At 41.1% G+C, this 24,887-nt stretch overlaps 1 protein-coding gene across 1 annotated transcript in view; it reads left to right on the forward strand.

The window, feature by feature from the left end:
- Positions 1–13,365: 13,365 nt before the first annotated feature.
- The window catches only part of gucy1a2 (guanylate cyclase 1, soluble, alpha 2), a 53,863-nt gene continuing 42,341 nt past the window's right edge, over positions 13,366–24,887 (forward strand). The window contains exon 1 of the mRNA XM_088345211.1: positions 13,366–13,851. Coding sequence (XP_088201337.1) covers positions 13,531–13,851 — 321 coding nt within the window. The 5' untranslated portion in view covers positions 13,366–13,530. The remainder of the gene's footprint in view (positions 13,852–24,887) is intronic.

The following is a 24,887-nucleotide window of genomic DNA, read 5'->3' on the forward strand; positions in this document are numbered from 1 at the left end:
CCCCCCCCCCCTCTCGCCCAGTGCCTTCTGGTACTTTGAGTCTATGCCTGGGTGCGCGACACACTTTTAGCCCCCTTCTTCTACCTGACCACTGTATGGCCTGCTGAATCCTGCCTGCCAGGCTGAGGAGACGATACTACCACCTTGACCAGAATTTAAAAATGACAGAGGCAAACAGGAAGCGCACCATAACTTTCCAACTACAAAAAAAGAACAATTCCAGGTGTAATTTTGTCTGGTACTCCACACATTTACTTAAACACATGAAAAAAGGTCACTACAGTGAGCAACGAGCTGCAACCAAAACTAAGCATCTTACTGTTCCTGAACAAAATCCTTTTTAATATGTTGTTACTATGGCAACAGAGCCAAAGGGGCTTTTTTCCTGTAGAGCAGAGAGCCAAAGGCTGGGAATTAGTTCGTTTTCAAAATATTATACAATCACTTGTCTTCGTGTGCAAATACTTGTATTATTGTTTTTGTATTTTATTACATTGCTATTTTTTGAATTGCTTCTCTTATTTTTGTTGCTAAAACAGTTCTAATAGAGACATTTGTTCTTTTTTTAAAATACTGTTTTATTTTTCATTGTAGCTTTTTCATTAAAAATGAATAATAGCTTTTTAGTGCTTAACATCTGGGTGCTATGTTTATCATAAGCTAACTCAAAGTGGGTGTCTTTCATTAAACGACAGATATACCAAGCAAAAACTATCGGATCAGTATCATCTGATACTTCCCTGTGTTTACCAGGATCGGATCAATACAAAAAGAGGCATATTTGGTAATGATATACATGAGATGACACTGTACTAATTCAGCTCCTTTCATGACCATAAATGTCGACACGTTGCGGATCACAGATGTTTTAAATATAGTGGGCCCATAAACAATGACATTTATACTTCTTATAAATCTTATAAAAGCAAAAGCAGTGCTCTCTTTTACCCTCCTCAGGATACTAGTTGTTAGTGATCTGTCACAAAAGTTAAATTTGTTTTAGATTTTATCATTTATTTTTGTAGATCTGTAAGTTTATTAAATCTTATGTCCAGTATTCTTTTGTTTATTGATTAGCTTATTTTTATGTAACAAGTTTAAAGATTATTTCATTTCATAATTTGTATTTTTCTTGCATCAAGAGTAAATATTTTTCATTTGTCGTGTCGTGTGTTTCTCAGGAATTCCCTGGTGCTTGACTTTAAATTTGTTTAATATAAAAAAATTAAAAGTTCACTGTAGAATGAAAAAAATAAATGCTACAATTTAGTAGTATGTTTTTAATGCATTTTTAAGTCTATTTGTACATAATGTTAAACAATAATTGTAAATATATTGTAAATATGCCAACCTTTTGACATTAAAAGGCTGTATATATGATCATGTACTATTTTTACATGTGAAACACTTGAGCCGGGAGCAGTTTACACCTAGGCCTTCAGCACCAGTCTGAATTAGTGTTGTGTTATCCGCGAATGAGCTGGCCCTTGGAAGTGAAATTTCTTATTTTATGTGTGAGGACTTGGTTGGAGAAGAGGGGATTTGGGCTGCCTCCGGCCTCGCGCCCAATTCTCTGGGTCCGACGGCGTTGGGTAGCTGGCAACACGGGAGGAGAGTAGAAGCGCACACAATGCGTAAAGCCTGTCTTTGTTAAACAGGTCTATAAACAGAAAGAGAGAACAATCACAGGTGGATCATTAAAAGAAAATCAGCAAGAGATAAGCTTGACTGGATCAGAAAGTAGTGTTTTACATTTTAGGCCAGACCTGCCTGATATTTGGATTGGGTCGTGCTCTAGTTTTAGATTTTACCTCTGGTGTGAAAAGTGGTGGACAGAACCTTTTGCTTGCTTTGGAGTTGTCTGACCTTTCGCTATCAAGTCAACACAACAGTATTGTTTTCTTGAGCAGCTAGGTCTCTTTTAAATTTAACGGCTGTTTGTGAAACTGGTGACGTTTCCCAAGGCCCGCTAGCAGCTAGAAGGCCCTGAATCTGATCCGCTAAACCAACAACAGCTTTATTGAACACGGTACGTGGACGGTACATGACCTCCTTTTTTTGTGAAGGTCTCCAGGTAGACTTCTTAGCCGAGAAACACCTAATGGCTGAATGTGAGTGCAATAATGGAAACCAGTCAATTAGGAATGATTCAATAAATATTGATAATCAAAATATGATTAACACCACATGATTCAGATGTTTTAAGGCCAGCAGTGAAGGCGCATGGCGCACCACTGGCAGACAGTTGGAATCACACTTCCAGTCTAAATGCTGATGTCATACCATCCAATTCAATTGTTCCTATTGAATGTGAGTCCCAAAGGTGCCCTTGCTATCTAATTTCATGATAGGCAGATTTGAGCTATTGCCCTGTTTGCGATCCCTCCTGATGGCCAACTGCCAGCCTATGCCATCTCGATGGGTTATCATCCCAGAAACATTATTTATTCTATTGTGATGGTCGCTTTATTAAAAGCCTGTTTGTTGCTGATGGATGGCTGGTTGATTGCCAAGAGCAGGCAGACTAATAAGAAACAAATAAAAAAAAGAGAGATTAGAGGGGATAGCATGATATTTTGTGTTTTAAGTTCATGCCGCGTCAAAAAAGACAATAAATGAATCCCTTCTGACAGTGTATCTTGTGTGCGCTCGTGATGCATCACGTTTTCGTTCCTGCTCATACCTTTGGGGCTCAAGATGGGCGCATGTTCTCTGCCAGTTGAGGTTATGGTTGTGGTTGTGATATAGGCCAAACATGAGGGTCAGCCTGTTCTCTGGCGCGAAGAAACAAGCTACCTGTTTGCTCGATTTCTGTCATTTTTGCGCCTGCTCACAAGTGTTGGATGCGGTAAGTCAAGTCATGTTTATTTGTATAGGCCTTAATCATAAGTAGTTTTAAAGAGCTGCACAGACCAGACTACAGACTATTATTACACTATCTCCGGATCTGTAACATACATGAGGGCAAGGAGGAACTCAAAGCCTCTGCATTAGGAAGTTGAGGAAACCTTGAGAAGGGACCGCACATAAGGTAACCCCCCTTCGAAAATGACCAGGCTGCAATAGATATTGCAATACACAGACATCGTCAACATGTGTTTTGAGCCTAGATTTAAACAGTTCCACTGATGTAGCTGATCGAATCACAGTGGGCAAAGCATTCCACAGAACCAGGCCCAAATAGAGATTGCTCTGGAACCTATGGATCTCTTCTTGGCTCTTGGGATCACTTACTGAAAAACAGTATTTGGCTACAGTTTCAGTCATACCTCTGTATATGAGCATTTCTAAACAAGAGAATATACAGGACAAAATTTATTCAAAACAAAAATTTTGCACAAGGGAAAATCCAAGTTACGAAGATTTCCAGAGGCTACCATTTGAAACTACTCAAGACTGCTCACTGCCAGCATCAACTCGTCCCAGTTACCACATGTACTTCCCGGTATCAGACCTCTGATACTCCAGAGCAAGTTTGATTTATTGTAGCACATTTCATTTTTTGTGGCTTTTTGTGACACAAGCCTACAGTTTGCAAAAGGAAAAATATAAGCATAATGTCTCTTTAAAAAAAGCAGGGAACAATAGACAAACATGAGCATGGTGTTTGAGTGAGTGACCTACCTAAGCAGTACGATCGGTCACCATCTACTATTTGTACGCTATTGAAACAAAAAGATCTCAGCTAAGCTATGAAACCCACCAGGGGTGTGATAGTTATTTTAAAATTGCAAACCACTGTTCATGACGAAATGAAGAGACTTTTGTCATTGTGAATATGCTAAAAGGAGCTACCGGGAGGTACTGTAGTAGAGAGCATCATCTCCAAGAAGACGCTGTCCATCTACAAGGACCTACAACTTGAGAAATCGTCAACAAAGGAGGAGTCATCGTCAGGTACAACCATAATAGATTTCAAGGTTTGAAATAATCAAGAAGAGGACTGGCAAACACTCTGTGGTACAGCAAGGGGAAGCAGAGAGTGCAGATAACAAAGCCGCGGAAAAGTTTAAGCGGCGCTAGCTTCAATAAAATAAAAAAGAAAATGATAAAGTATGCTGTCAAGACTGTGTGTACGTTTATTGAAATTTACTGTAACTTTAAATTTAAGTGTACAGTATGTACTTATGTATCATCAAAAGTCTTTTGTGCTTCATCACTCCTCCCACACCACACACAAACCTCCATTTCGTTGGCAAATGCCGACTTCCTCTATGTAAGTGCTCATAATAAACTTGCAATAGTTCATTAATATCATGACTGTTTTTATATTCAATTACAATCTGAATGTGTATTTAGTGATGGGAAAGATGTGTTTTGTAGTAGTTTAGGGTTAACTTGGGAGGCCTTGAATTAATCAGTTTTTCAGATTGAGAAAATTAGCTTGTCACACGAGCAATTCAAGTCACAGGCACACTCCTGGAACAAATTAAGCGTATATGTAAAGGGTTCACTGTATCAGAAAGAAATATAATAAAATGTGTACACCAACCTGCGGAAGGATCAAATCTTTCATATCCATCTCGCCTCGGGCTTCAAACGACTCGAAGATCTCATTCTCTGTTTCTAGGTACGGTCCAAGATGTTTTCTTTTCTCTCCAGGCATGGTGTAACGCAAAAATAATTTCACAAATGAACACACCCAAATTCAGCACACTTTCACAGCAAATTCTGCCCTTACGTTTGCCCCATTAATTTCCTGTAGATTTGTCCTTCCTGTATTAGCCACATCCCCTTCCCCACCCACTGCATACCATTCTTTACTGGTGGCAAATAGTAAAATATGCGCAGACAAGCTGAACCCCAAATTCAGTATTTTATTTTATGGTTGTAAAATCGGCTTAGATACAAGAATATATGGTAGGGAGAATATCTCAGTGAGGAGAAATCCAGCGACCTGGTATCCTGTGGTTGAGACAGTGCTGCCATAACGGTATTTATTTGTACTTTGTAGGTGAATATAAACATAATCAGCAATCTGCATTTCACAAGTAGCGGAAATACTCCGTAATGCACTATGTAGTAATGATAGTAGAGATCCTTGGTTTTTTTAACAATGCGTTACAGAAAGGTATTTACGTTCCAGGAACACGTCCCTTTGTCACATGTTCCTCCCAACACTGATAATGAGCAGACATGCTCTGCCAGTTGAGGTCAAGGTCATACTAAGCGCCAACCATAAGGGGCAGACTGTTCTCTGATACAAGGCAACATGCTTGCACAATCGCTGCCAGTTTGTTCGATTTTCGTCGTTTTGCGCCAGGGTACACATGTTAAACACCGTACTAATATAAAATATTCTCTCTTTTATATACCAAATGGCCACAAAAAGGAAAAAAAACTAATTCAATCCAGCAAACTTGCCACAAGCCAGCAATGACCCAATAGCGTTTGTTTTACCCAGTCTTTATTAAGAAAGAGAGCAGTGCTTGCATCCACGATCCGATGAACGTCGGTCACGGGTAGAAGATGGCAGGAACACGGAAGTGTCACTTCCGTGTCGAGCGAGGGTAGTCGTTGACAGCGAGAAAACAGGTTGATGGCCAGGACGGGGGAGCAAAACGGAACTGGGTCCGGAAAAGAGGTCGGCAATAAGTATCAGGCAGGAAACAGGGCAAAACAGGTCGATGGCCGGGACGGAGGAGCAAAAGCAGAAACGGGTGCAGAAAAAAGTCGGCAACAGGTATCAGGCAGGAAAACAGGGCAGGATAATGTCGGAGAGTACAAAAGCTTGCCCAGCTGAGAGCATAGGTTCGCAGACGGTCTGATGGGTTCCCTTCGGAAGACAGAGTTTAAAAAGAGTTCAACAGCTGATCAGGTCCCGTGGCTGTCGGTGCCAGCGGGGCAGCTGCAGGTGCCCCGAATCAGTAATCATGACAAAACTGCCTTTGATTAATTTGATTCGGTGATGCCCCCAAGCACCACGTGAGTACATAATAACTTAACCTCCCAAAAAACTAAATTATTTTGGGATTTTTACATTCCATGAACCTAATAAGCGTATGAAACTCCCTTGTTGTCATAGAGACTGAAAAGGTTCCATATGCACTCTAGGGCTGCAATGACCCATTCCACTGTAATGATTTCACATCCATGTCGGTGTTTCATGTCGGCTTACGTATGCTTTTTGCACTCCCTTCGTGACTGACATGATGACTTAAGTTTGGAGCCAGGTTCCTAGGTGTTAGTAAAATAACAGAGAGAAGCTTTACTACTCTTTTTACAGTGCTGTCAAAATTTTATGTCGAAAAGACTCATGGGTCACATATAAAAATTGTTGGATTTCTAACTATAAAAATGTACCAAACATTTACCAAAATGTTCGAATGAGTTATCTGACTCTATAAACCAAACACGATTTACCCAACAATCATGCGTGCTTGTTTTTTGAGAGAGAATAAAAGAAAATAATCAAACAGCCTTCAATTCCGCACGGGGGCGGGTTTATTCACAACAGCAGATGTAAGTGTGCCCTCCAGAGACGATTCTCCCACCCCGATTTTTCCAGGATCATTTATACCAGGGGTGTCAAACTCATTTTACCTCGGGGGCCACACGATAGAACAAAGATTCTTTCGGGGGCCGGACTAGAATATTAGAGAGAAACAAAAAGGGAGAAAGAAAAAGAGAGAAAGAAATAAGACAAAGTGAAGGAGAGAAAAAGAGAGAGGGTGGCACAATGAAAGAGAAAGGGAGAAAGAGAGAGAAGAGAGAGGGAGAAAGAAAAAGAGAGAAAGAAATAAGACAAAGTGAAGGAGAGAAAAAGGGAGAGGGTGGCACAATGAAAGAGAAAGGGAGAAAGAGAGAGAAGAGAGAGGGAAAGAGAATGTGGGAAACAAAAAAGATATAAAGACAAATAGTGAGAGAGGGGGAAAGAAAGAGAGAGAAAGAATGATATCTAAAGATGAATAGAAAGAGAGAAAGAGGGAAGGAGAGAAAAGAGAGGGAGAGAAAGAAAATGGGAGGAGAGAAGGGGAAAGCAGGAGAGAGAGAAAGAGAGAAAAGGAAAAATGGAATAGAGAGCAAAAGAAGGTAAAAAGACACAGAGAGAGAAAGAGACAAAGAAAAAGAGACACAGAAAGTGAAAGAGAGAGAGACACAGAGTGAGAGAAAAAGGGAGGAAAAGAGAGAGCGAGAGAGAGAGAGAGAGAGAGAGAGAGAGAGAGAGAGAGAAAGAAATAGATTCAAGTACACCGTCTTTGTGAGACGCACCTGGCTTTGGCAACATCAAGTGGACATATTTAGACCTGCAGCTCGTTTTTCTCATTCGCTTCTCTGAGCGTTGTCTCACGGGCCGGATTCAATCCCTTAACGGGCCTGATCTGGCCCCCGGGCCGCATGTTTGACACCCCTGATTTATACATTTCAACAAACATATCAAAAGACATCCCACCCTTCTCCAATTTGCTATGTGTTTCTGCAACTTGCTTTAGCTTTCTTCTCATTGGCCATCTTCTTCCCGCACAATGGCGTGCCGGCTCCTCCCATGGGCGTGCCAGGGAAGTCCCCACGTGGGCTCCAACCCCTCGCCTCGATGTCTGAAATTGTCAAAACATCCCTGAGCGTTTCTACGTCATTGGGGCCCCTCTGTGTCGAGAAGTGCTGATTATCTTATCAGCCCTTTGTCCCAGTTCCCCACTGTTCCTGTAAGCATCATTTTCCACTAGGTTGCACTGACCTGCTCCACAGCTCAGCCAGTGAATATGTTTTGCATTAAAAGTAATTTTTATTTGATCGTACAAAATCCTTGATAGTCAAATGTATACAATCCTTCGACATGTACTGTATTTTCAAAATGCATTGGCTTCCTCGATGCACTCTTCCCAGTGTACTGTGAGTTCCGGTGTGATCAGATCTTCTGAAGCCTCAGAGGTGATGATCATGTCTGGCTGGAGAGGTGTTACTGCAATGTGCTGGAGGAACTATAGTTGTTTTCCCAGGTTGACGTGCAACTGTCAACCAGAGGCACTGTGGAGAAGTTTTTTGGTCTCTTTCCTGCCTTGATGAAAGGGTCTGCTTTGCTGGGGGTTTGATGATGTTTACTGGTGCTGATTGCCACGGCTTTTCTCTCAGCAACTGCTTTCAGAACCTGTTAGTGGTGCCAGCAATAGCGACCATCAGCCAGGGACTTTGGGCAGCTGCTGAGGAGATGTTCCAAGGAACCTCTTTCAGAGCAAAGAGGACAGGAGGGGGTCTCGTTCTCCTCTCCATACATGAGGGTTCGCTGGACTCGGCAGGATGTCCTAAACTCTCTGCACAAGGAACCGAACGCAGTGAAAGTCTGTCGTTCGACCAGATCACTTTGTGCCGTAATGTGTTCTCCCACTTTGTCCATGCCCCATCATGCCGGAGTCCAACTGCCATGCTCACTTACTCTTCCTCACTCTTCCTGTAGAAGCTGGTGTCTCCCCTTTTTCTGGGCCTGGCTCACTTGGGTCTTTAGGGAGTAACCCAGGACTGCTTCAGACCCCTTCTATTGCTTTCTGCGTGTGTCTCTGCCACCTCCAGGCCAATAAACACAGGCGTCACAGGCTGTAACTGGCCCCCAGGATGGACTTTGGACTTGCCTGCATTAAATGAAACAGTATCTGTTTAATTGTGCTTGACTTCCCACACAGAGATGTTTAAATTGCGCCGGGATCCCAATAATTTATAATGGCCCCTCAGTGATTCGGGGCTCATAAACTTTCTACCCATCATATTTTTACTCAGGATTTTAGTAGCTTCAATGAGAATACCCCTCTTTAATCATAATATAAACCAAATATTTGAGACTGGGAGGTCGCTGGTTCGCGCCTCGGCCGAGTCATACCTAAGACTTATAACATTGGTAAAAATGGCGGCGCCCTCTGTTGGCTGCGGCTGCATCGGCTCGCTACAACGGGTCAGGTGTATCGACATTTCGTTCTGTGTACATTGTTACAAAGAATGACAATACAAAGGAAATTATTATTATTATTATTATATGGTTATACAAAAAGCTATCTTTTAAACCAATTGGACTTTCAAAACAGGCGCCAAGTCACCGTGTCATGTGTCTGCAGGTATCTGTGAAGACTTGCAGGCGTCTTTACTCATAGGCAGCAGTTTGTGCCAATCAAGGTGTAATCCGCCTCCTGTTCGATATTGTAAACCCCGGGCAAGATTTTTCCATTCTCACCCACCTCTGCTCAGCTTCCCTGCCATTAGTGATAGGAATTCCGTCTCTTTTTAGCAAACCGAGTCATTCAGCTTGGCTCTTTTTTTCCTCTCCTTTTTCCTTTTATGTTTTTTTCCTAGATTTTTTTCTTTGTGCTTGCTTTCTTTTCCTCCTTTTGTTCTTTTGTTTCCTTCTACCCCCTCTAGCTATTTACTTCGTTTGTCCAGCTTTTTCTTTTTCTCCTTCTTTTCTCTAGCTTTTTTCTTCTTCTCTTTTCCCCCTCTTTCTATATATATTTGTCTTCGGTCTGTTATGTGCTTGAGTTTTGTTTATGTTCTGTGCTTCTCGCTCTGAGTTCCATCCTGAATGGTGCCTCGTTCCCCGCATAGGACCACAGCTCAAACCAATCCTTTTTCCCACTGAGTTAATGCTTGTCGCTCCACGTTTCCCCAGATCAACATTTTTGTCATTCTGGTTTCCTGCTCTCTGGCTTCCCCTACCTGCTTCGGTCTTGTAAATACCCCCTGCCTCCGCTGCCTGCTCCCAAGTTGTAAATAAACTTTGTAAATTTCCTTTTGTGTCACATCTCTGCATTTTGGGTTCAGCTATATAGAAAAACGTAACACATTTGTTTCTTATTTTCCCAAGCATTTATTTTTTTCCTAACTCTCTTTTTTCCACTTTTTTCTTTTCTTTTTTGTTATTTTTTCATGGTATTTTTTCATTGCTTTAAACATTTTTTTCTTTTCTTTTCTCTTTATTTTTTGGTTTGTCATATTTCTCTTTTTTTCTTAATTTTTGAGTCATTCCGTGCATACTGCGACATAATACTTGCTTAATCTGAATTTTAAAGGTACAGTGTGTTATATTTAGTGCCTTCTAGTAAAGCGCTCGTCTTGGGATCAAGAGGTCGCAGGTTCGATTCCTCCGTGTTATATGTTGAAGTGTCCTTGGGCAAGACACTGAATCCCTAATGCCACCAATAAGCAGGTAGGCGCCTTGCATGGCATTACCATTTTCCATTTACAAAAAAACTCTCATTCAGAAAAAATCAAAATTGATTTGAAAACTAGGCGAAATACATAAACTTTCATATCAATGTTAATTTTTTAATAAAAAAAAATCCTATGTTGAGAAATTTGTATTTCTTTCACATAATGCTCAGGTGTCAAACAGGTGGACTGCGGGCCAGATCAGGCCCGCTAAGGGATTGAATCTGACCCGCGAGACAACACTCAGAGAAGCACAAGAGAAAGACAAGCTGCAGATTGAAATATGTCAACTTGTGTGAGAGATATACAAGATATAAACTCTCTGTTGGCAGAATTATTCAGATAAAAACACTTATTGAAGTTTTAACCTCCCTCGCGAATGGAGCGGGCACGACCGAGCGGCCATCTTCCCAGGTTCCCCGGCCGACCCCCCTACATTCGGTCAGTAGGCGTGGTTTATTGACTTGACACATAAACAGGAAATGAAGTCACACATACGCACGACTTCACAATAAAATGAAATAAAATTGAGAAATGTATTTACAAATAATTGAATTAGACTGATCTTTGAAACGTGACCATGTGTATGTGTGTGATGATTGTTTTTATATTCCTAAATATAAAAACAGGTTAATTTCATAGCATGGAAGTCTGAGAAATACACAACCAAAAACAATCAACTTTACAACTTGATGTTGCCAAAGGCAGGTGCCCCTCACAAAGACACTGTACTTGTATTTATTTCTCTCTCTCTCTCTCTCTCTCTCTCTCTCTCTCTCTCTCTCTCTCTCTCTCTCTCTCTCTCTCTCTCTCTCTCTCTCTCTCTCTCTCTCTCTCTCTCTCTCTCTCTCTCTCTCTCTCCCTCCCTCTCTCTTTCTTTTCTACCTCTTTTCTCCCCCTCTGTCTCTTTCACTCTCTGTGTCTCTCTTTTTCTCTTCCTTTGTTGCTCTTTGTCTCTTTCTCTCTCTTTTAACCTCTTTTGCTCTAACTTCCTTTTCCCTTTTCTCTCTTTTCTCTTTCTCTCTTCATACCCTTTGCGCTTTCTTTTCTCTTTTCTCCCCTCTGTCGTTCTGTTTCTCTTTGGATTTCTTTTTTCCTCTCCCTTTCTTTTCCCCCTCTCTCATGACTTTTTATCTTTTGTTTCTCACGTTCTCTCCCTCTCTCTCTTTTTCTTTCTTTGTCCCACCCTCTCTCCTTTTCCCTCCCTCTTTCTCTTATTTCTTGATCTCTTTTTCTTTCTCTTTAATCTACTAGTCGGCCCCCGACAGAATGTTTGTTCTATCGTGTGGCCCCTGAGGAAAAATGAGTTTGACACCCCTGACATAGTGGAATCCGTACTCAGAAGTCACTGCCATGTTTGTGTGGCGTCTTGCGAACGAAAACCAGTGCCACAGAGCACAGTGTAGCGGAATTAGACCACAGTGGTCAAATATTACACACTGGGACCTTAAAGCAACAAAAAGAATCCGAGGAGCCGTCTGGGAGTCAAAGAAAACAGCTCTTTTTCGAGAGCCGAGCTAAAAAGCCGCTTCTCTAAAAAGAGCCGGAATTGCCATCATACTTCAAAGTGAGTGCGGCGGCGAGTGCAAGACGAGCTGCGACATTTCTCCGGTCCCCGAATACACGTGTCGGAATTACGTGTGTTGGATTTTGTCGACGTTTCGTTTCTTTTTAGGAGGAGATCTGCTCACTATGTGACGTCTGCATACTAGGGTGATAGGATATTAAAGCTAGCTTTTTTGAATCATTCGAAAGGTTTCTTTTTGGAAAGTGCATCCACCAGGACCGCTTACGTAAATGTTTATTTGCAGCTAAACCATTTTGTTACTCTCCCACCATGCTGACATAGACTCACCTAATAATCACAACAAAGTAATACAATCACCTAATATAACATAAATAGGTGGATGTGTCACTGTATAGTGATCGAAATTCCGGCTCTTTTTAGAGGACCGGCTTTTCTGGTTCGGCTCACGAAGAAGAGCCGGCTCTTTCGGCTCCCAAACTGTTTTTAAGATCTTTTTGTTTCCTTCTGATGAAATTATATATCACCAATACTAATGACACATTACAAAGAACACGGATTCCTTTTGAAAAGGCATTGTTCAACCATATCATTATAGCCTTATTGTTTCAATATAAAATTATTTTTTTCTTCCTAATTTAACAACTCAAATTGTTTATATTTAAGCAAATAACACATGACAAAACTCATGTTGACCAGTTACGAGCGCTTCGAGGGACACAAAGAGAGAGGTAGAGAGAGGGGTGGGGTGGGGTGGGGGGGAGAGATATACACAGAAAGAGAGTGAGAAAAAAATAAAAAAAGGAGGAAAGAAAGAAAAAGGGAGAGAGAAATTAGAGAGAGAGAGAGAGTAAGATGGAAAGAGAAAGAGTGAGGGACAGATGAAAGAGATAAAAAAGAAAGAGGGAGAACAAGAGAAAAACAGATCGCAAGAGAGATGGCAAGAGATGGAGAACCAGAGGGAACAAGATCAATGGAGTGAGAAAGTGATAGAGAGAAAGAAATGGAGAGAGACAAAGGGAGTGAAAAGGAGTGGCGGAGAGCAAGAGAGAAGGCAAGAGAGTGCAAACAAGAGACCAAGAAAAGAGAAAATAATAGAGTGAAAGAGAGAGAAAGAGAAAGAAAGGGAGATTGAAAGACAAAGACAGATAATGAGTGAGCGAGAGAGAGGGGGGAGAAGAAGAGAGAGGAAAAAGTGCATGGCAGAGTGGAAGAGAGACTAAGGGAGTGCAGGAGAGAAAAAAGGGAGACAGAAAGAGAAAGTGAAAGTGAAAAACAAAGACACATGGAGAATTAGAGTGACAGAGAGAGAGACTGAGAGAAGGCATGAGAAAGAGAGGGAAAAACAGACAGAGGAATAAGTGTAAAACAAAGCAAAGGAGTGTGGTAGAAAGAGAGGGAGAGAGCAGAAGAGAGGGATACATAGAGAGAGAGAAAGTGAGAGAGAAAGACAATGACAAATAGAGAAAGAGAGAGGAAGAGAGTGACAAAGAGAAAGAGTGTCTGAGATAGGGCAAGGAAGAGTCAGAGAAAAATGAGAGAGGGAAAGAGAGATAGAGAGAACAAGAAAGAGAGAAACATAGCGAGAGAAGGAGAGCAAGGGAAAGAGGGGAAGAGAAAGAAAGATAGAAAGTGATCAAGAAAAAGAGAGAGAGGGAAAGAAAAAGAGAAGGGGAGCAGAGAAAGAGAGAGAAAAATAGAGAGTGTTTCGAAGGGAGCGGGCTCTTACTTGGCGGGGAGCCGACTGTCATTGTTCACTTCAGAGGGCCAGCTCATAGGGCCATTTCGTTCACAAACACCACAGCATCCTCCACCTCCTCTTCCACCGGATCAGAAGCGCCTCCGCCACCTTTCTCCTTCTCTCCCTCACCACAATGTCCTCGTCGCGAAAGATCTCCTCGGAGTCTTTCAGCAGCTCGGTGGGCTCCGATTGTGGGCTCGAAAGTCCCGGGGGGGACGGAGGCAACGGCGGACTGGAGGCGGCCGAGGAGCTCCGAGGATGTCCCTTTTCCGCCTCCTTCCACAGGGCGCTCGTGTGGAACGGACGCAGCCCCGGCGAGAGGCTTTCGTGCCCGGCTGCGGGCGAGGAGAAGCACCCGGGAGGAGGCGGAGGGCCTCACAAGAGGGCGACCAGGAGGAGAAGGGTGAATCTGGATTCGCTTGGAGAGAGTCTGAAACGGATGACGTCCCCCACGGTAAGAAGGGCCTTTGCCAAATACAGTACACCCATTTTTAAGTTAAATGTGTTGGATTTTGTAGTTCCAGTACTGTTGTACCAAAGGACATCAGAGGGAAAATCATTTTTGTTTACACCTCCACAAATGCAAAGTGTAATTATATAGCTAAAATAATTTGAGGGGTGGGCTTGTAACATATGTCATTTTCTCAAGCATGGGTCACCAACATGTGGGACACTAAAATAGTGGTCGGCAACCACCGGGCCCCAGACCAGTACCGGGCTGTGGGTTGTTTCATACCGGGCAACACAAAAAGCAAAAAAATGCCCTATTTTTTCCTACACCAAATGTATCCGTGAATATACATATTTTTGTTAAACCAAACACACCTTAATTCTGGGGGGTCTGGGTGGGCGTCCTACATGTATTACTGCAGTTAATGAAAATATTAGTAATATTTCTGACCTCATTTGCTCCACATTGGATGCAATGGGAATCGAACCCGGATATCAGTAATTAGAGCACTGAATCCTAACCACTAGGTTACCAGGATTGCAGATGACAAAGGAAAAGGCATCATACTTCAGCTCATCATCACATTTTTGCTAACAGTGCCATATTGTACAACGTAGTGATGGAGCATTGTGGAAAAGAGTTCATCCAAAACAGCGTTAAGCAATGTGGTACTATGAGTGAAAATAGAGTGATAATGAGATAAAATCAAATGCCTTTTCTTATGTAATCTAGATCCTCAGTGGTCAAGTGCAGTGTTTCTCAACTGGTGGGGCACAATCCAAAAGAAGGTCGCGGGCCTTCACGCAAGTTGCACATTATTTCAGGAATATCACAGAGTTTTCACAGTATTTATAATCACAATGCCAGTATTAGCTCCTTCTATTGGCCATTTGACGATCATTAATATTGAATTTTTAGGACGGGTGCTGCTGACATTCCTTTCACTTTGCAATTATGTTACATATACAAGGGAGGTACTAACTGCAATATTGCAATATCCAAAAGTATACAAGGTATCTGTACTCACAATGGTCCAGTGTTGAATGCCTTCTATCGTGCATTTGACAATCAAGAACCTGTATTTTAAAGATTGCTTGTTGAGGCTATTAACATTCTTCTCAATTTGTACAAGTGTTACACACACAAGTGATGTAATAACTGCATTATTGTAATATCCAGGAATATTCATGGTATCTGTACTCACGATGGTAGCTTATACCAGTTTTTGCTAATTTCTATTGGCCATTTGAATAACAGGGACCTGGAATTTAAGGATGCATTGTAGATACTGTTAAACTTCCTCTGTTTGTAACAGTGTTACATACACAAGGGATGTAATAACTGCAATATTGTAATATCCAGGCATTTTCAGAGTATCTGTACTCACAATGGTAATGGATACCTGTATTGGCTGCCTTCTATTGGTCATTTGACTATCACGGAAATTGAATTTAAAAATGACTTGTACAGGCTATTTATATTCTTTTCACTTATAACTCTGTTTCATACGCCAGGGAAACAATAACTGCAATATGGTAACATCCAGATAAATTCAAGGTGTCTGGACTCACGATAGTAGCTAATACCAGTTGTTTTGGTGGTTTCTATTGGCCATTTGATCCACAGGGACCAGGAATTTAAAGGTGGCTTGTTGAGGTTCCTTTCAATTTGTAACAGTGTTACAAACACTAGGGATGTAATAACTGCTATATTGTTATATCCAAGAATATTCAGAGTATCTGTACTGACATGGGTACCAGATACCAAGATTGGCTACCTTCTATATGCCAGGTTGCCTATCAAGAACCTGGAATTTAAAGATGGCTTTTAGAGGGGCTTGACATTCTATTCACTTTCTAACTGTGTTGCATACACCAGGGAAATAATAACTGTGAAATTGTAACATCCAGAAATATTCAGGGTATCTGTTTTCACGATTGTAGCCGATACCAGTATTAGCTACCTTCCACAGGAACTCAAAATTTAAGAACGGCTTAATTGTCATTAACTACATACAATACAGTATTGAAAACAATGTTATGTCAGGATTTAAAGACATTTAAAAAAAAAAATAACAGTTGTTTATTGCAAAGAGAAAGGAATTGTATGCCCAAAAGGTATTGCTGTATGGCAGCTGTCAGGAACCTTTTGACCCAAAGAGCCATAAAAGCAAAAATATTATGTTTTTTTTTTTTAAAGAGAGACACACCATATATTTAAAAAAAAAATTCAACAAAACCGCCAAACCCACTCTCAAGACAAAAGTTACTCCTTCAGCACGTATTATTTCACTGTGTGACGTTTGATGATTTGATAACATCTATTTAATCATAATAATACCAGAGTCTGTCTCCCACATAAGTATACTACTTAAAATTTGTCTACTTCCCAAAGTTACTTAAATGCTCATTTTGGTCCTAAATGATGGTTTCAAACCAAGGTGCGAGCAAAGTCGTTTTGTAAAAGGGTCACAAAATACTGCAAATGAGGATTCCAACATATTTACCTTCAGCGCAGACAGTGCTGGGCAAGGGGGAGAAGGAGTGCACACGCTGTGTAAATGGCTCTGTCCTGTCCTACCGCTCACCCAATCAAATTGCTCTGGGTGTTTTGCTAGAGTTTTGGGGGTTTTACATTTTCTTCCGTGAGGTTTCATCATAAAGTGGCCCAACAGTAAACATACAGTGTTGAATGAGCTTCCATTTAAAGAATCCCTTAGAGACATACAGCAGAACGGGGTCTGTTGGTGTGACACCTTGACTGTAAACTGCGGTTGAGACTGAGCCCTCTATAATGTATACTTGAACTGAACCACTCAATAAATCAAAGTTGTCCGGCTTTGCACATGCTAAAATCAGTTTTGCATCTAAAATGCTTTAAATAATCGCTCAAGTTCTATTTCATCTCCAAGTAAGATGTACTCATAAAAAGAGCACTATATGACTCGCTAGCAATAGGTTCACGACCCCTGCTATATGGTATCGACAACCATTTAAGACTTGGGTATTGATCCATCCATCCATCCATCCATCCATCCATCCAAGCCTCCCTCCATCCATCCATTAATCCATTATCTGCGCAGCTTATCTTCACTGGAGTTGCTGGAATTGAACCCTGGACCCCTGCACCGTGGGCATGCGCACTAACCAACCAGCCCCTGTGCTGTGTAGGTTTTGATATTTGACATTAAATGCAATTTCACGACCCTAAAACAGCCATCATCCTCGTTATGACAAGTTGTTAAAAACTGGACATCTTTTAAAAAAGTTTATTTCCATTTTTGAAGTTCTAACAATCCCTAGTGGTTAAGGTTATTAGTGCAGGTGAATTTTCAAAAGGAACATTTAGACAACAATTGAATTGAGTGAATTTGTGGAATCGCGTCAATTTGTCCAGAATTCAATTGACACTTGCATTAGCAAACAAGTTTTCCAACATTAAGTTTTATGAGAGGTTCAACTTATTTTATGTGCTTTGCTGTTCGAGGGCGGAGTATAAGATTATTCATTTACAAAATCTTAATATTTTAATACCTGTTATTAACACACAATATTGTTATAATTATCACACAGAGATGGTCAGATTGTGATCATATTGTTTTATGACGTTTTGGACACCATCAGAGCCTTTTCTTAATGAGTCAGTAAATTAAGCCTTAACCAATCATCTACCGTACTTTTGCTTTGTTCTCACTTGCTAGCCGCTGTTGTTAAACCACTCCAGCCCATGTTCTGAACCACTTCTACTACCTTCCAATGTTCATGTTCCAACTAACTCCCGCTACCTTCTCTTGTTAGCCAATTATCACTTCAGTTATGGCTAACTCATGCTAGCAGGCCAGTTAGCAGTTTTACTAATTTCTACTCACCAAGTATTCTGCCATTGCTTGTTGAAATGGAGGTTCTCTCCAACCATCCGTCCGTTATCTGCTCAGCTTGTCCTCAGTTGGGTCGCAGGGGTGCTGGAGCCCATCCCAGCCATCTTTAGGCAGTGGACAGGGGACACCCTGAACTGGTGGCCAATTTGTCTGAAATCAACTCAGGGTGGTTTTGAAGCAAAGTTAAAAAACACTGATTAGAACAGCAAGATGTGGTGTTTTATTCGGGCAGGGTTCGTTTCACAGGAGGTAAGGCAGCGAGGCCACAATAGTGGTCCAAGATCCAGGCAAGGGGTCGATGTTCCAGTAAGTCCATACAGCGAGGGTGACAGTCAAAAGTGGTCCGAATAATACAGGATGGCAGGCAAGTGTTAAGTACTCGAGAATAACAAGACGCCTAGACAATAGTGCTCGGGACGTGACATAAAAGACAACAATGCAGCAAATAGCTAAGGGGTCAGAGTGTTTAAAGAGTGACGGGGAGAGTTGTGTAAGGAGGGAAATACGGGCAGGCGACCGCAGTTGAGGGAACAATTGAACCAGGAATTGAGTGACCAAATAAGTTAAGAATGATAGACATAAAGGTAAGAACAAAAATGGGAGATAGAGAAGGAAAGATAGAGAGGGAACCAACAGAGACGCAGGAATTCAAGTGCAGGAACATAATGACAATTATTTTGATGGTGAGCTTGCTCTGCTAAGTTCTGCCAGTTAGAGTCACTGAATTGCCAGTGCATAAAACAATGAAAAACACGTGACTCGTAATTTAAGGAAGAAGCTCAAGTCATAGGTGGGCAACCCGGTCTTCAAGGGCTGCATGTCTTGCATGTTTTTGAGGTTTATTTTCTTAGCTATGGTTATTACGAACAACAGGATTGCTAACAACCTCATGCTAATAATTTGCACAGCCTTAATTGAACATGAGAAACCTTCTGAAACATCCAGGAACTGCGGCCCTCAAGGACCGGTCATAGGTGTGATTTTGAATTTTCAATCGCACGTGTACTTTACCAGGGCTTTGTTTTTCGCAAACGTAGATAAAGAACAGCCTCTTACAATTTAGGTGGAAATTTTGTAGGATGAAATGTTTTTTTAACGCTCTCAATTCTGATCCGTTGAGAGAGGTTGACTCTTAACCCTGAAAACAAATGAACATTGTATCTTTGAGTCTCAGCAACTGATATTACCACAAAAGTGCAGTTAAAGTCACTAAGAAAATAGAAGTTAAGAATATCCGCCCTACTTTGAAAGCAATTTAGCAGCCAGTCACAATGCCATGCTGGATACCTGTACTTTCAACCTCCCTCCATAATCAACTTGATATGGAGCAAGACAGTATGTTGGAAACATTTAGGATTTATCTAAACTATCTGACATCTCCTAAATTTAATTGATGGAATTTAATGGAAGAAATACTCAGTTATAGGTTGTGAACTCATGGTAATTGCGCTGATTGCAATCTTTAGCATCTGTCACAGAATTGTATAAAAAGGGATTGTACAATAGGAAATGACCATGCAATTTTAGATATTTATGTACACCCAAGAGTTAGCTACATGAATGGATGAATAGATACTTGTGATACATTTTAGTCACAACTTTTAAATTCAGTGTTTCCCATAGAATTTTGTGAGACCCTGTTAGGTAGACAGTCTAGAGGGGTCCTGGGCTATGCTACCTTCGTGGAAAATTCCGTCGATTTTAAATTTTATTGCCTTCAAGCACGGTAGCACAGTGGTTAGCGCGTGTGCGGCACAGTTCTGAGGTCATAAGATCGAACCTCCTGTGTGGAGTTTGCTTGTTCTCCCCGCACTTGCGTTAATTGGCCGGTCCAAATTGTCCCTAGGTGTGAATGAGCGAGCAAATTGTCTGTCCCTGTGTGCCCTGCCATTGGCTGGTAACCATTTCAGGGTGTCCCCTGCCCAACTGTCAGCCCAGCAAGAAAAAAACAAATACAAAACACAATGACCTTACATCTATGCGACACATAACCCAAATTGATGATTCAAATTCAATCGCGCTAACAACAACAAAACCTTAAAGGAATTTTTTTTTTTTGGTTTAAATTAGTTTCAGTTAGTTGTGTTTTTTTTTGAACAAACCTTTAAATGCTTTTCCAAAATCCACATTTTTACATTTTTTTTGTTGTCACTTATGAGAAAACGGTTTGCTATCAATGGCAGCACGGCGCGGTGGTTAGCGCGTGTGCGGCACAGTTCTAAGGTCATGGGTTCAAATCCAGCTACCGACCTTCCTGTGCGGAGTTTGCATGTTCTCCCTGTGCTTGCGTGAGTTTCCTCCGGGCACTCCGGTTTCCTCCCACATTCCAAAGACATGCATTTCAGGTGGATTGGCCGGTCCAAATTGTCCTTATGTGTGAATGAGCGAGCGAATTGCCTGTCCCTGTGTGCCCTGCGACTGGCTGGCAACCAGTTCAGGCCCGAAGATGGCTGGGATGGGTTCCAGCACCCCGAGACCCTACTGAGGATAAGCGGTGTAGATGATGGATGGGTTTGCTATCAATAACATCTGCAATGATAAACATACATGCATTGTAGTGTACTTAAAAAAATGCTGATTGTCCTATTGCTACTTAGAAACTGCTCCAAAAGCCAATTCAGGCCAATATCCCACTTATTTGCATATTTTGGCTTTATGTACGAAATGCTGGCCAATTTGAATAGGGTATAGGTCCAACTGACAGATGGCGTATAAATAATTTTTTGGGATTCTCTTGTGTGTTTTCTTTTGTCTACTGTCTCATGCACTGCTGCTGTTTTCAGCCTGGGTAGTTTGGTGCAGCAGTGTCTGTTATTGACTGCAGTGGACCGTGACAGAAAGAACAGAGCATGCTCTCTCGGTGGCTGTCATCACTCCCTGACCACGTTGACCCACAAGCATTGACACACATACATATGCATACTCACCCACACAAATACACGCACGCATGAACACATACACGCCTAGTTACACGAGAACAAACATTCATTTTTCTCTGTCTCAGCTTAGTCATCCATGGTGCTGATTGAGTGTTTTTCGATGCCTTGTGAATACTCTGAGTTCAAAGAGCCCTTATGTTTTTCTCCACTAAGCCTAAATGCTTTTATTTGACCTTTTTGACAGCCGTTCCGGATGAACTAATTAGGTAAGAGGAATAAGTTGGAGTTGGGGGGTACAGTTGAACAGTGGAGAGTGACGTTATCAGCTGCACAGTTTTTCTCTCCCCCTTAATTTGCTTGGGTCACGTGTTTTTGGATCATATGACCACTCTAGATGGCAATACAGTATTTACAAACAGTATTTACTACGGTGCGAAAAAAAAACGTGAATAAGGGCTGCGTCTTGCATTCGCTTGTCATCTCTCCTAGTGGATTAAAGGAAAATCCATCCACGTGACGACACCGATGATACGGAGAAAAAGTGAAGCAGTTTTAATAGATAAGTTCCACTGCCGTTCAATTTGGATATATAAATTAAGGAATTGATATGTGGGTGCAAAAGCGGAAATGTTGTGTGTGCATTGTTAATATTGAATGAAGTGCCTTTGGTCAAATCTCCGGTTTTGCTCCTGTTATGTATTATATGAAAAACGTAGGCAAAACATATTAATTTCTATCGAGGAAATGTTTTCAGATGTCACCGTTCTGTTTTGTATAAATATTTGTTAGTTTCATGACCCTTCATCTCTGAATAAAACACACAATAAGAGACAAGAGACATTTTTTTAATTTTTTTTTAAGCTCATAAAGAGATGTAGTCAGATCTAGGCTTGATTTGCCCAAAAGGGTCATTCGCGATCTGTCTCGTGAATTAAAAAAGAATAACCACACCATAGTTGAAGTCGCTATGTTTAAAATTAAGGCAAACACAAACACACATACAACACACACACACACACACACACACACACACACACACACACACACACACACACACACACACACACACACACACACACACACACACACACACACACACACACACACACACACAGGGAGTAGCTCCCCTCGCGGGCATCTGGCATAGTGATAGCATTTCTTTGGGTTGTCTTCTCCAGAACACAGTGCACGATGAAATTCTCCAAAGCATCCAAACAGCAAAAAGTATATAGTAATAGAGCAAGGGATAACTGTATAACAAATAATTTTGAGGTTAATATGGTAAATAAGTATAGCATTGCCGTAACTGCAGAAAGAAAGAGTAATGGGGGGATTTTACATCCTCTCTCCTCCAATTGTAAAGAGACAGAGAAAACAGAGGAAAATGCAGACCCAAGTAAAGAATATGGGAACCAAACTTTGCTTTTCAAGAGTGGGTCTTGTCCCCGTCCAATGTATTCGGTAGATGCACCTCTTTTTCAGCTTGTTTTTATAGTCGTGTGCATGCTCTAAAACAGGAGTCGGTAACTACGGCCCGTGGGCCACATGTGGCCCGCCAGAGGTTAAAAATAACATGTATATTATTATGTAAATTAAAAAAGTACTATTAATACAAATGTGTTGATTTAGTGCCATATTTGTTACTGGTGTCCCCAACATTAAATTAGCTGGGTACATATTTTTTACATAATAAACAAATTGCAAGTATTCATTATATTTATCAAGCTATTTCAGGCAAAACACCACTTATGTGCTACTTCTTTTGCATTTTGAGTTTTTCATAGCATATTATCAAAGTTAGTGCTTAAAAAAAGTGACGTATTATAGGACTTTGCCTCAATTTCGGAGTATTTAAAAACAAATTTAATTACATTGTGTATTTGTTGACAAAAAGAATGAAATATACTAAATGTTCCTGTAGATGTCTCCATGTTTATCTATTCTTAAATACATATCGTTGCTGCTATTCCCCGAAAAATATGTATTCATTTTGTGTTGGTTTTTATTTTTTTCCATAATTGGAAAATGCAAAACAATGCTTTTAAATCGAGATATGTCTTTTTGAAATAGAATCAACTATATGAGAAAACACATAGGCCTTCATTATCTTTTTTAACTCAAGTATTGCCAAGGATTTAATTTGGGTCTGTATCAGTAGATACAGAAATTGGTGTGGATTGCGGTGGACCCAACCGTAGGAAGCATTGAAAGGTGCTAAAAAAGATGTCAATAAAAAAAACCTGAAATAAAATAAGAAATGGTCAAAAACATTAATAAAACTGTCTGAACCAAATAACAAAAAAACTACCTCAGAAAGCAGGGCAGACTAGAAAAGGTGATGGTGGAAAACAACGGTAGAAAATGAAAATCATCCGACACTGAGTGCTGTCCAAAATGTCGTTATGAAGGTTCAGGCTAATTAGGAACAGATGTAGGGTGATTGGACACACCGGTCTCGGTTAGGTGCCCTCTGGTGGACGGAGGCAGGCCAGACCCTAACATAAATAAAATAAATGTTTTTTTTTCCTCCCTGCCCTTTGCAAATAATTTCTAAACCAATGCAACCCGCGACTAAAAAAGTTTGAGTCAAACTCACTTAGACACCTGTAAATGTGCCTTAGCAGGAGGGTTGGGTGTCTTTTCGGAGGCTCACAATTAAATTAGGATTTAGGAATGTACGATTTGATTGCAAAATGTTTATGTTTTTTTAATTTACCTTTACTAAGATTTAATCTATTTTAGTGTTCATCAACTGTGCATTTATAAAAAAAGCAAAACAACAAATAAATTTCTTTCCACTAGTCAAGTCAAGTCAAGTCATTTTTATTTGTATAGCCCTAAATCACGAAGAGTCTCAAAGGGCTTCACAGATTGTTACACTATATTACACAAACTATTTTCAACCGACAAGAGGAGTAGGTTATTCGTATGCAATGGAGTAGAAGTGAGTTTTAAGTTTAGATTTAAACATTTCCACTGAGGTTGCAGATCGAATCTCAGGGGGAAGAGCATTCCACAGCACCGGTGCCCGGATGGAGAACGCTCTCGAACCAGCAGAAGACTTCTTTGCTCTCGGGATCATCAGAAGACCAGCACTCTCAGATCGTAGGCTTCGGCCCGGGACATAGTGGCAGATCAGATCTGAAAGATAAGAGGGAGCAAGTCCATGTATGATTTTGTACAATACTAAGAGAACTTTGAAGTCACATCTTTGGCTAACTGGGAGCCAATGCAGGTTAGCCAAAATCGGTGTTATGTGATCGTACTTTTTTGTCCTGGTTAAGAGCCTCGCTGCGGCATTTTGTACTAGCTGAAGAGACTTGATTCTGGACTTCGGGAGACCGGAGAGTAGTGCATTGCAGTAATCGAGACGGGAGGTAACAAATGCATGAATTAATGTTTCCGCATCAGACTGAGACAGTATTGAACGGATTTTAGCAATGTTGCGAAGATGGAAGAAGGCAGTTCTAGTAATTTGTTTTACATGCATCTCAAAGGATAGTTCAGGGTCAAATATGACACCTAAATTTTTAACTGAGTCACTCTGTGTGATGTGACATTTGTCAATGTTCACAGCAGTTTTTGAGAATAAGTCCCGGCATTTAGAAGGACCAATGACTAACATTTCAGTCTTTTCAGAGTTAAGACGCAAGAAGTTGAGTGACATCCACTCTTTTATCTCAGTGAGACAGGCCTCCACTACTGTTTATTCAACACAAGGAATGTTAGACGGACTTGAAAAAGTGACAAAAATGGCATACAAACACTAATATAAATTGATGAATTGATTTAAAAGTCTTTGTGCTTTTCATTTATTTGTTTTTTTTTCTGAAAATGTTTACCTGAATACGGGAAGATCTCATCTCATCTCATTAGCTGCACAGCTTATCGTCAGTAGGGTCGCGGGCGTGCTAGAGCCCATCCCAGCAATCATCGGGCAGTGGACAGGGGACACCCTGAACTGGTTGCCAGCCAATCGCAGGGCACACAGGGACAGACAACTCGCTCGCTCATTCACACCTAGGGACAATTTGGACCGGCCAATCCACCTGAAATGCATGTCTTTGAAATGTGGGAGGAAACCGGAGTGCCCGGAGGAAACCCACGCAAGCACGGGGAGAATATACAAACTCCGCACAGGAAGTCCGGTAGCTGGATTTGAACCCACACAGGAGGTTCCCAAGACCTTAGAACTGTGCCGCACATGCGCTAACCACTGCGCCGCCGTGCTGCCCTTACGGGGAGATCGTTGTTGGATTTTATATCTATTGCTATTTTTGTGC

This window comes from Urocampus carinirostris, chromosome 10 (genome assembly GCF_059441175.1).
Source record: "Urocampus carinirostris isolate Australia breed hairy pipefish chromosome 10, RoL_Ucar_1.0, whole genome shotgun sequence".
Lineage (NCBI taxonomy): Eukaryota > Metazoa > Chordata > Actinopteri > Syngnathiformes > Syngnathidae > Urocampus > Urocampus carinirostris.